The sequence below is a fragment of the Erythrolamprus reginae genome, chromosome Z, assembly GCF_031021105.1.
Source record: "Erythrolamprus reginae isolate rEryReg1 chromosome Z, rEryReg1.hap1, whole genome shotgun sequence".
Taxonomy (NCBI): domain Eukaryota; kingdom Metazoa; phylum Chordata; class Lepidosauria; order Squamata; family Dipsadidae; genus Erythrolamprus; species Erythrolamprus reginae.
This window is the reverse complement of record NC_091963.1, coordinates 112,440,649-112,453,356: the sequence shown is the minus strand read 5'-3', so window position 1 is coordinate 112,453,356 and position 12,708 is coordinate 112,440,649. Positions and strand designations below refer to the sequence as shown.

At 39.8% G+C, this 12,708-nt stretch overlaps 2 protein-coding genes across 2 annotated transcripts in view; one reads left to right on the top strand and one right to left on the bottom strand.

Moving 5' to 3' along the window:
* CDK5RAP3 (CDK5 regulatory subunit associated protein 3) overlaps positions 1-956 on the bottom strand; it is a 47,459-nt gene extending 46,503 nt beyond the window's left edge. The window contains exon 1 of the mRNA XM_070727414.1: positions 939-956. The gene's annotated coding sequence lies outside the window, so the exon portion shown is untranslated. The remainder of the gene's footprint in view (positions 1-938) is intronic.
* A 387-nt stretch (positions 957-1,343) lies between these two features.
* PRR15L (proline rich 15 like) lies at positions 1,344-11,937 on the top strand. The gene is made up of 2 exons (XM_070727416.1): positions 1,344-1,434; positions 8,092-11,937. Exon 2 carries the CDS (start codon positions 8,117-8,119, stop codon positions 8,438-8,440), a length of 324 nt encoding a protein of 107 aa, XP_070583517.1. The 5' UTR covers positions 1,344-1,434; positions 8,092-8,116; the 3' UTR covers positions 8,441-11,937.
* Positions 11,938-12,708: the final 771 nt, after the last annotated feature.

Sequence of the window (12,708 nt, the reverse complement as noted above, 5' to 3'; positions counted from 1 at the left end):
CAAGCCCCAGCATAAACTGAGGCAGAGCATTTAGAGATATATCTCTAGAGGGAAAGATTTCTCCCTTTCTTAAAATCTGCAGATTATAAAATTATTTTAGGAAGAAGCTTCAATGGTTATTTTAAAATTAATTAATACAAAATTAGACCCTTCCCATCTAGCTTGAAGCCTTTATTCTAAAAGTTTAAAACTTCAATAAGGCTTTCTGGAATACCCGAAATATTCAAGGCAAGTTTTCATGAATGGAACAATGTGATCTCTAAATTTTGTCCTCAAACATTTTATTTTTGTAATAAAATATAACCAATAGGTGGTTTACACCCTATGCTACAACTATAAATACCTAACACACTATCTTTCATTTACTTGCTTACCTATATTGCTGGGTGATTAGAAGGATAAAAGAAAAGTACAATTGAAATAAATACAGTAACTGGAACTAGAAGTCACAAAACAAGTATTTATAAAACAGTAGTTCACACATCATTTATCGTTTGATTACTGTGATATAAAGTGACTCTGAGGATTAAAACCCATGGAAGAATTTTTATGAATTTTCAGTTAACTTTGTAGTTGACATGTTTTTCAGTGGTTGATTCCTACATTTGATTCCGGCAGTTAAAAAATAATAAACTAGACCAGATCACTAAAAACTGACCTTGAGGGAAATTATCTTCAATAAGTTGACAGTATACAGTATCATAAATGATACTTGCAGAATAATAGTGTTACCATGTACTGTATTTGTACCTTGCAGGACCTATTTGTACCTTGCAGGACCAGTTACTTATCAGGGTGCAATTCTAGGTAGTTTAAATTTTGCCTTGTTAACTCAGTTTGGATTATAAAGTCCAAAGCTCTGTGGGCATGAACATTCAGTAATGCATTTATTGTCAGTGGTTATCAACATAATCCACCTAAGGAAGTAAAGTGTTTACCTTTTAAAAACTTTGATTCAGTAAATAAAACTTTAAGGCTTCGTGGATGCATTCACAACATCCAATGGCTGAAATTCTGGAATTTAACACACACACCCCAATACCACCTCCTTCTTTTCTGCAGGTAAAGTCAAATGGAATTGCTCTAAGGCAGCAAAAGATCTCAGCTTAGATTTCTCTAATGAATATTCAAATCTGTCCCTGCTCAGCCACTATTCGCTCCTGTTTACTTTAGGCAGGAGTGGCTCAGTCCCTGGTTAACCTTGACATACAGAGGGAAGGAGAGAGAAGTGAAGCACAAATAGGTATGTGGCACCTCCACACACCTGAGATGTGAGAGTCACATTTTTACTGGTTGCCAAAGCCATCTCTGCCAGTTTTGCACAAAAGTAACTCAACGTCTAGCTCAGTGTATCGGTCTACCTCACACCTTCTTTGCCCACAAGAGTTGAAGATACTGTTCAGTGACGGACAGATCAGAGACCAGACAAAGCAGGTATGTTGTTAATGGCACTTTTAAGGGAAGAGGGGAAGGAAACTCATTCCATACCTGGAAATGCTGTTTTTTGTAGTCTTCACAAATGCTTAATTGATCATCACAGCAGATATAAAGATAAAACATTTCACTTTGCAAACCTGAGTTACTGCTAAAATATACTTAACAGAGATAGAGTCTAATTATTCAGTTCAGATATCAGGCAAATTAAGATTTTAAATTTCCATTCTCATTAACCTCCATTCAAAATAGCAAATTACAAGGGATCATAAGAACTGAAGTCCAAAACATGTGAAGAACATTAGTTTACTCAATTCTGTCCTAAGAATTGAGAGACATAAGAAATGTATGTCTTGATACATTTATTTATTTTACTGCCTATTTCAAAGGTATCCATCGATTTGTGAATTTTAAAAAATGCTCTGCTTTCTGTTATCCATGTAAAACATTGGATTAGAGTCATTATTATGCCACTCCAGAGGGTTTTTTTCTTCTTCTTCTGGCAAATGAATCCTTCTTGCTCTCTATATGGAGAAAAGGAAGGAGAAAATGAAAAGATACATCTGTACAGAATATTTCAGTTTCTGACCTCTCAAGGATGGATGAAATCAAATGCTAAATGCTATATTGGGCACCCAAGAAGGGCACATATAACACTCTACTCCATGAACTGTATTGAGTGCCAGTTTACTTTGATTTAAGATGTTGCTTACGATCTATAAAGCCCTATGTAAAATAGAACCATACTGCCTACAGATCCAGCTTCATTCCACTCAGACAGGCAAGGAATGCATGTTGCAGATATTCTCCTGATCAAATAACTCCATCTGGCAAGGTCTAGGAGAGACCTTTCTCTGCCGTTACCTCCATTGTATGGAAATAGTTCAATGACTACTTCAGCTTCAACCGCAACAACACAGGAGCACGCAACAGATTCAAACTTAATATTAACCGCTACAAACTTGATTGTAAAAAATATGACTTTAACAATCAAGTTGTCGAAGCGTGGAACTCATTGCCAGACTCAATAGTGTCAACCCCTAATCCCCAACATTTTTCCCTTAGACTATCCACAATTGATCTCTCCAGATTCCTAAGAGGTCAGTAAGGGGCGTACATAAGTGCACCGGTGTGCCTTTCGTCCCTTGTCCAATTGTTTTTCCTTTATCTCATATATCATATATATTTTCTTCCTTTCATATATCCTCCTCTATTTTATATTTTTATATATATATATATATTACCTCATGTCTATTCTCTTCTATGTATTGTGTATTGGACAAAAAATAATAAAAAAAATAATAATAAAAAGGACATGTTAGTTTATCTAGTTATCTATGATTCCCAATAAAAGATGGGTCATGGACCCCTCCTTTCTTCTTTCCCCCAACCTGCTACCTTTGTCATTTGTTGGAACAACTCCCATAATTCTGAACCAGTATCGATGTCTAACACACAGGGGAGAACATTTCCAGGTTGATGGACAAAGAGAACATGAATAAAAAAAAAATTCTTTGTTCTTCAGAGAAACATAAATAAAGTTTAAGCATTGTTTTGAAGACAGCTTATTTGAATCTGTAATTTAGTAACCAAGCTTAAAAATAACGTAATGCATCTGGAGGATACTTATTTATTTATTAGATTTATTTGGTTGAAGAATGCTGGCACTGAGTGATATAGCCGTTGTTGGACTGGAACAGTGGTTCCCAAAGTGGGCTGTACCATCCACTGGAAGGCAGTGAGATGACGCTTAGGGAGGGTGCTAAGAGGAAAGAGGTGGCAGGGGGATGCTAAGAGACCACATGGAAGGCAGGAAATCACGTTAGGGCAGTGGGGAAGGGAGATAGCAGACTACTACCTTCCCAGCAGCCTGTAATGGTTGGCGGCCATCCACACTGCGTTCCTGGGAGCCCCCCTGCTTGCTTGCTTTCTAGGATTGGCATACAACCCGACCACTGGAGGGAAGGAGGAAGGGAGGAAGGAAGACAGAAAGGAAGGGAAGGAAGGAAGGAAAGAAAGGCAGAAAGAAAGAAAGAAAGAAAGAAAGAAAGAAAGAAAGAAAGAAAGAAAGAAAGAAAGAAAGAAAGAGATTCATGACAACAATCAAGGCCAAAATTTTGGTTGCTAAGCAAGAGCATAGTTGTGAACTGCCCCAAGTCCATGGAGAGGGGCGGCATACAAATCAAATCAAATCAAATCAAATCAAATCAAATCAAATCAAATCAAATCAAATCAAATCAAATCAAATCAAATCAAATCAAATCAAATCAAATCAAATCAATAGTTAAGTAGGTTTCACTACATTTTGCAAGTTGGCCACGCTCCCCTGGTCACCAGACCACCAAACCATGCCCACCTGAAGGGGGTGGGGGGACTGAGGATGGGTTTGTAGCACCAAGGGGGCAGTGGACTGAAAAAGTTTGGGAATCACTGGACCATTCATCTATGTTTCTAATACAGTATATCTTTCTGATTCCACTTCTGAGCTGGAAGATAAGGTTGGATTTTAACAGCTCCCACGGAAATCTATAGACACAGTGAGTGGGATCCAATATATGATATATATGGGATGAGAGAGAGGCTGCCTCTTATTTTTGCTTAGCTCACAGAAATAGACAGGCCTTCAAACAGAGGGTTGAGCTCAGCCTCGGTTTCATTGAGGTGTTTGCCTATTTGTAAACTGTTATCATGGCATCTCAAACTACAGTATCCTTAGATCATACAGGAAACAAATGTTTTAACTTAGAATAAACAAATTCACTTACATGTAGCTCCTGCCCTTGTTTTTGATCTGAATAGATTCAAAACAAGAAGTTACACCTTGAGCAAATATAAAATCCAGGGCCAACCAAAAGATGAATAATAATAATAATAATCAATGTATAATAATAATTCAGAGATACTCTTCCTTTGCTGACTTAATAAGCATTCCATGCAGTTTTCGTTCCTATTTCTTATTTATTTACTTACTTACTTACTTACTTACTTACTTACTTACTTATTTTATTGAACAAGTATAGGATTATAGTTCGTATTAGCATAACATAAGTAAAAAGCACCTAGATGGAAAGATTAACAATTATTGTAGTACTTTATGGGCAATTTTTTTTATTACCAAGAAGATATAAGAAAAGAGCCGAGGTGGCACAGTGGGTAGAGTACAGTATTGAAGGCCACTAAAGCTGACTGCTAGATCTGCAGGTCAGCGGTTCAAATCTCATCACCGGCTCAAGGTTGACTCAGCCTTCCATCCTTCTGAGGTGGATAAATGAGGACCCGGATTGTGGGGACAGTATGCTGGCTCTGTTAAAAAGTGCTATTGCTAACATGTTGTAAGCCGCCCTGAATCTAAGGAGAAGGGCAGCATAAAAACATAAATCAATCAATCAATCAAACAAGCAAACAAATAACTATTTTCCTCTGATCCAAGGCTGGTCCATATGGATCATTTAACAGGACTCATAAGACACACTGGTGTTAGCACTTCAAGGCACACCAGATTAGGACACCAAAGTCATGTATGCCAACACTACTTTTAATGGTTATAGAAACAGAATATTGCAAATCTAAATTTCCTTCTCATGCCGTTATTATTGTGAGAACTTGGAAGAATCTTGTCTTGAGATTATTTCTCAATTCTGACCCAGCCTCAGATTTCTTTTATTTGATTGTTGTTTTGATTGTGGTTCTTCCTCCTATTCCTCAAGGTTATTCCTTCTGCCCATTACAACTGGCTTGAGTTGGTTAGCTTGGCATAACGCATGAATTTAATCACCGTGGTTCCTGAGAATACTGAAAATTGTTCTCAAACCAAATAAAAATAAACGTGGCTTTGTAAAATGCATGGATTCAACACGAGGATTATCAGAAGCACATTCGGCAGTTCCTAAGCACCAGCATTTATATAGTACATTTAATTTTTTTCAGAATGATATGAGTAAGTTCATGAACAGATGGAAGAATTTAGTCACAGACAAATTGGCTGAGCTAAGATCATTCATATGTACAAATAAGATATGCTTCATCAAATATTTTCCTGACTTAATATTGATACTTTACAGTATGTATACTGTGTCTCTGCCACCATAAACTAGAATATGAAGCAACTGAAAACAATCAAAAATAAAATGTTCAAGGAAAAGCTTGATTTTTGTAGCATGGGGGGGTGGGGGGGAGAGAAAGAGGTAAAGACATTCAAACCAAGTAATCTTTTAAGCAACATCTCATCGTTTTAGGTTCTGACTGCAAGGACTATATGTTAACACTGTGATAGTTGTGGGCTTTATAAAGTTGTCTTTAAAGTTGACTTTTAAAGTTGCCCAAGAGTTGCCATTCTCTACAGGTCGCCCTAGTAAAGAAACTATTCTCAATTTCAATCTCTCCCTTCCAACTCAAGCTTCAATACCTGCACCTTAAACATAAAAAATATATCTTTCCCACATACATGGAATTTAATTTTGTCCTCATCATTCGTATTATACATTTTTTTTCTCTAAGGCACTAAGGGCATAGTCACATATCAAGAGAGAAAGTTCATATTTTCTTGCTTATGTTATCCATTTAACTTGCATATTTATTTTTGGAATGAAACTAGGAATTTCGGGTGAAATGTTTATTATGTGTACATCAGGAATATGAAATAGAATAGAACAGAACAGAATAGAATTCTTTATTGGCCAAGTGTGATTGGGTACACAAGGAATTTGTCTTTGGTGCATATTCTCTCTTGTACATAAAAGAAAATATACATTTGTCAAGAATCTTGAGGTACAACAATTAATGGCTGTCATAGGGATCAAATAAGCAATCAGGAAACAATAAATATTATTAAAATTCTTATGGATACAAGCAACAAGTTACAGTCATACAGTCGTATATGGGAGGAGATGGGTGATAGGAATGGTGAGAAAAAAATACTAGTAATAGTAGTGCAGACTTAGTAAATAGTTTGATAGGGTTGAGGGACTTATTTGTTTAGCAGAGTGATGACGTTTGTGTAAAAATTGTTCTCGTATCCAGTTATCTTGATATGCAGTGTTCTATAGTGACATTTTGAGGGTAGAAGTTGAAACAGTTTATGTCCAGGATGTGAGGGATGAGTAAATATTTTCACAGCCCTCTTTTTGACTCGTGCAGTATACCAGTCCTCAATGGAAGGCAGATTGGCAGCAATTGTTTTTTCTGCAGTTCTGATTATCCTCTGAAGTCTGTGTCGGTGTTGTTGGGTTGCAGAACCAAACCAGGCAGTTATAGAGATGCAGATGACAGACTCAATGATTCCTCTGTAGAACTGTACCAGCAGCTCCTTGGGCAGTTTGAGCTTCCTGAGTTGGTGCAGAAAGAATGTTCTTTGTTGTGCATTTTTAATGACATTTTTGATGTTAGGTGACAATTTTAGGCCTTAAGATATGATAGAAGCTAGACATTTGAAGGCCTCTACTGTTGATACCATGTGGTCTAGTATTGTAAGGGGTGATAGGATGGGAGGGTTTCTCCTAAAGCAGTGATGGCGAACCTATGGCACGGGTGCCACAGGTGGCATACAGAGCCATATCTGCTGGCATGCAGGCCATTACCCTAGCTCAGCTTCAACGTTCATGTGTGTGCTGGCCAACTGATTTTTAGCTCACACAGAGGTTCTGGGAGGGTGTTTTTGCTTCCAGAGAGCCTCCGGGGGGATGGGGGAGGGCATTTTTACACACAGACACACACACACACACACGGCTCCAAGGAAGACTTTGGAGCCAGGGGAGGTGAAACACGAGCCTACTGGACCCATCAGAAGTTGGGAAACAGGCCGTTTCTGGCCTCCAAAGGGCCTTCAGGGGCAGAGGAAGCTGTTCTTGCCCTCCCCAGGCATTGAATTATGGGTGTGGTCACTCGTGTATGCGCGACAGCGTGTGCACACATATTTTTGGCGCTCAAGGAAAAAACGGTTTGCCATCACTGTCCTAAAATCTACCAGGTTTCTGCAACACTCCGTGGCCTGCATTGGCTGCCAATCAGTTTCCGTTCACAATTCAAAGTGTTGGTTATGACCTTTAAAGCCCTACATGGCATTGGACCAGAATACCTCCGGAACCGCCTGCTACCACACAAATCCCAGCGACCAATAAGGTCCCACAGAGTTGGCCTTCTCCGGGTCCCATCGATTAAACAATGTCGTTTAGTGGGCCCCAGGGGAAGAGCCTTCTCTGTGGCCGCCCCGGCCCTCTGGAATCAACTCCCCCTGGGGATTAAAACTGCCCCCACCCTCCTTGTCTTTTGCAAACTACTAGAGACCCACCTATACCGCCAGGCATGGGGGAGTTGAGATACCTTTCCCCCAAGCTCTTTATATTTTATGTTTGGTATGTATGTGCTGTTTGGTTTTTAATTATGATAGGGTTTTATATGCTTCTTTTTTAATATTAGATTTATTTTGCTATAATATTGTTTTTTATTATTGTTGTGAGCCTCCCTGAGTCTTCGGAGAGGGGCGGCAGACAAATCTAATAAATTATTATTATTATTATTATTATTATTATTATTATTATTATTATTACTTTAGTTTAGAAATTGTTCTAAATTTGTTGATCATTTATGGGGGAGAGAAAAACCAGCTAATGTCACAAGATCACAACTGATATGTGGTTTTTTCCCCCCTCTTTCCCAAAGGTGACCGATCCTTCCTGTTGGCTTCATGGCAGAAAATAATTATAGTTGGTGGAAGTTTACCTTCCTCCGAAAGAAAAAATCAACTCCAAAGGTATTGTATGAATGTCCGGATATTTATGGAGTGTCCAATGATGAGAGTCTACAAGAGGGCATGCCAGCAGATGGGAGCAGTGGAAGCCGCAATGAGCAGGAATTCAATGCCCGGTTAGAGAAAATTGTGGACAAAAGCACAAAAGGAAAACATGTCAAAGTTTCCAATTCTGGACGCTTCAAAGAAAAGAAGAAAATCAGGGCGACTTTGCCCGAAAATCCCAATTTCTTTTCTGAAGGGGAACGGGATGAAAAATAAGGGCCAAGTGAAGGAGATGCTTTTTGCAAGCCCTTTTTTGAGGACTTTTCTCAAGAGAAGCTGATGTTGACAGATCAGGTTCATTACATTTGCTAATGAAGTTAACAAGGGAGCCATCTGAAACTATAGGATCGGGTCCTGATTTTCATGTGAAGTTTCCCCAAAGGATGAACACTGTGTTTTATTTTGTTTTTCCCTTTTTTTAATTTAAGAAATAAACAATGCAAGATTTGCATTAAACACAAGCTTATGAAGGACTTACAAATGAGAAAGGAAATTTGAGAGGCCAAGCACACAACAGGGAACATACACAGTACTGCTAAATTCAGATCAATTACCCCTCCTTAGCTACCTTGCTAACTTTCTAATCAGAGTAAATAGAAAATGTTTGTTTTGCCTCTCAGGCCTGCTCAACTCTTGGCATACTTGGGCAGCTGTTCTATAGGCCTCATTGGTAATGGCACCTGCTTTCATCCTCCTACCTTCCTCCCTGCTGTAAGCTTCCTTGCAACAGCAGTTGAATCTGGCTACCACTGAAAATTATCCAGACATTCACTTTATATAGTTTTATATAAATGGAATATGTAGATGGGAAATGCTTTTTATAGGTTGAGTTGCTTCTTATAGGTAATCTTTTTGTGGCTTCTTAGATATCATTAACTGAGGCCAATCAATCTGATGGCCAATACAGCGTTCCCTCGATTTCCATGGAGGATGCGTTCCGAGACCGCCCACGAAAGTCGAATTTCCGCGAAGTAGAGATGCGGAAGTAAATACACCATTTTTGGCTATGGACAATATCACAAGCCTTCCCTTAACACTTTAAACTCCTAAATTACCATTTCCCATTCCCTTAACAACCATTTACTCACCATTATTACTGGTACTCACCATTGAATAGTGATCCTGATATTTATAAACATAATTATTTATTAACAATAATTATTTTTTTTGTTATTTATTTGCAAAAATTATTAGTTTGGCGATGACGTATGACGTCATCGGATGGAAAAAACCGTTGTATAGGGAAAAAAACATGAAGTGTTTTTTAATTAATATTTTTTGAAAACCCGTGGTATAGGCTATTCGCGAAGTTCGAACCCGCGAAAATCGAGGGAACACTGTATATGGAAAGATTTTACAGGAGTTCATACAAATCTTTATTTTTAAGAAACTTGAAAACAATCTGATAATTACCACAGCCAAAAATAGATATTGCCAAATGTACTTAAACAAAGGTTTTGTCTGGATATAATCCTTAGATTGAGGGAATGCTGGAGGGGTAGTTTAACTTAATTGCAGAAAAGCACTTTATAAAATAGTCCATATTCTGTTCAGCATGCTACTTGAGTGTGAGCGGGATGGGTGGCTAGCTACACACCTGACTCAACAATTGAGCTGAGTGCTACGGTAATACAGTAGTCCCTCACCTATCGCTGGTGTTATGTTCCAGACCTGGCCGCGATAGGTGAAATCCGCGATGGGGAATTTCTCCTCCTTCCCAGCTCTTTCTACAACCCCAAGCACACCGCTGCCGCCGCCAACCACTAAGCGCGTCTCCAAAGACTGCCTTCTCGGCACTGGCGAGGCGGGTTGAATGAGGGGACGGGCCTCCGCCGGAGCTCAGTCCCCGCCCCGCTCATCATTCGCCCAGCCGCGGGCTGGTTGGCTTGTCCTGTATCTGTGCCAACGCTGACTTCAAAACCCGCGATGAAGTGAAGCCGTGGTGGGTGAAGCGCGATATAGCGAGGGACTACTGTAAGTGGTTCCTTATCAAATTGGAATACGGTACTGTAGGAAGAAAAAAGTCAGGAGAAAGGCATCAGAAATAAAATGGAAGCTGACTGGCTGTAAGGAAAGACAGTGACAACAGCAATGTTTCTGGGTTAGCCAACCCCTTGGCTGGATTAATGTATGGATCTTTATAGGATTCTGGACAGAGGTAGGTTCTACTTGCCTTCCCTACTGGTTCGCATCACATAGGAAGTGCGCATTTTACACACTTCCGATGTCACTTCGTGCAAATGACTGTCTGCACATGCACAGAAGCCTCTGTGCAGGCCCAGGAGGTTTTTTGCCAGTCGCTTTCAGGAAGCAGCGACAGGAGGATCAGTTCGGGATTGTAGCCATCCATCCATCGCCGCTGGTTCGGCAAGCAGGGGCAAATTCCCGCCACTGGTTTGGTCGAACCAGGCTGAAAAGGTAGCAACCGGGTGGAGTCCGGGAGAATGGCGGCTTATAAATAAAATAAAATAAATAAATAAATCCACTACTGGTTTGGGGATTTTGTGATTAAGATGCTTTAGGCTAGAGGGATTGTGCAATGTAATGTCTTTTGCTATTCTAATGATGGTGGGTTAATTCTAAATGTCATGTCCTGTCGTTAGAATTTGGATGAGGGGTGTACATTCTTAATCCTATCAGCTGTAAGGCAGGAGGTGTTTCATTTATGAATAGATTGGCCCAATCTTTCTTAATAGGTGTTCTGTCTGGGTCCCTCCAGAAGCAATCACCAACCCAAAAAGAGAAGCCAGACACACTGGTAAAAATCAAAGGCAGTTTATAGAATTCAAAGCAAACACAGGTAACAGAAAATGTCCTTACAAACAGGAACACGCTGAAACTTCAAAGATGTTTCATGAAGGCCATGAAGTAAAACAGGATTCGTGCTGTCAAAAACAACGCCGGAGATAACAAACATACGCCTCCCCCAAGTCTTCCAGTCTTCTAGGCCACAAGCCAAGATCAGAGACGCCGAGAAGCAAAGCAGGGTCACAGAACTTCCAGTTGATAACGCTCCACATGGCTGAAAGGGCTTGCCTGCCTTTTAAACCCTGCTGAGGAGAACCACACCCAAACCCAGCTGTTGCCAATTCAGTGATGCCAATACCTTTCTAATTGGTCCCGTCTCTGAGCTGCACGTCGCTGTCTCATGTCAATTATAGCCTGTGCTTCCTCATCCAATGAGGCCAGGCTACTGGCTGGGGAGAGCCCCCCCCCCCGGGGCTCTCAGGCTGCTCCCCCTCATCCTCTTCCTGACTTTCCTCTCCCCCGTCTGCCTGGTCCTCCCCCTCCTGTTCACTGTCCTCCTCCTCCGGGCCTGGATCCAGCAGAGACGCAGCCGGTCCCTGAGGAGCCTCAGGCTGAATCACAACAATAGGTACAAAATATCCATCTCCAAAGACGCCAGTTTCTGCTTGAGAAAGACTGGAGCTATTTTCTGCCTTTGTTAAGATTGTTTTTCCTGTATTTTTCCTTTGGGGAAACGTATTCTGCATCTTTTTAATATTTAAGAATAAAAATATCTTAATCTGGGGAGGGAGGGCTTCCTACAGTATCATGTGAGTGTGAATATTCTAGGTCCTGAATTCTGAAACATTGTTTATTACTTGGATAAGGAGATGAAGGAGATCCTTTCCTGAATTTCCTGATGATATAAAACTGGATTGAATACATTTCAGAAGAGAAATAAAATTTAGTAGTTTTTATACAAGAAATGGGTTAAAATATTATTTAATGGAGATGATTGAAACATTATTTTCTAAGGAAGCAAAAAAAATTTGTACAAATTGCAGTACTAATAAATTGTAAACTGAATGTGAGATTTTTGGGTCAACAATGTAACATGCTTGAGGGGAGAAAAAAACACCAAAAAGTAAATATAATTTTAGGTAGGATATACAGAAATATTTTTTTAATAAAAAAATCTACTTGCCAGTTTGTTCTGCATTTGATATGCCCACTCTGCCTTGAATACCGTGACTAGTTTGGGGTTCTGATTCAGGCAATCTTTATAGCAATGAGGGTAACAGTGGCTTCATTTTCAAACCATTAGACATGAGTCTGCGGAGAGGGGCGGCATACAAATCCAATAAATAAATAAATTAGACATGTGGAATTCAGCTCCTAGAAATTGACTTCACATATATGTGAATTCTGGGAGTACATATATCATCATCATAATAATTTATTAGATTTGTATGCCGCCCCTCTCCGCAGACTCATGAAGTTGCCAAGTTTGAAAAACACTGGATTAAATGCAGAGGGATGGTTATCTTTGAGAAGAAACCAATAAGAGCTATGGTCATGTTTTTCAAATATTTGACAGGATATTACAGTGATAGCGAACCTTTTTTTTTTGCTCGGGTGCTAAAAGGGCACACGCACGCACAATATCGTGCACGGGTATGCCCACACCCATAATGCACTGCCTTCCCCTCGCGCATGCATACACAACTCCCCTGCACTCTCCCTCAGTGCATGTGTGC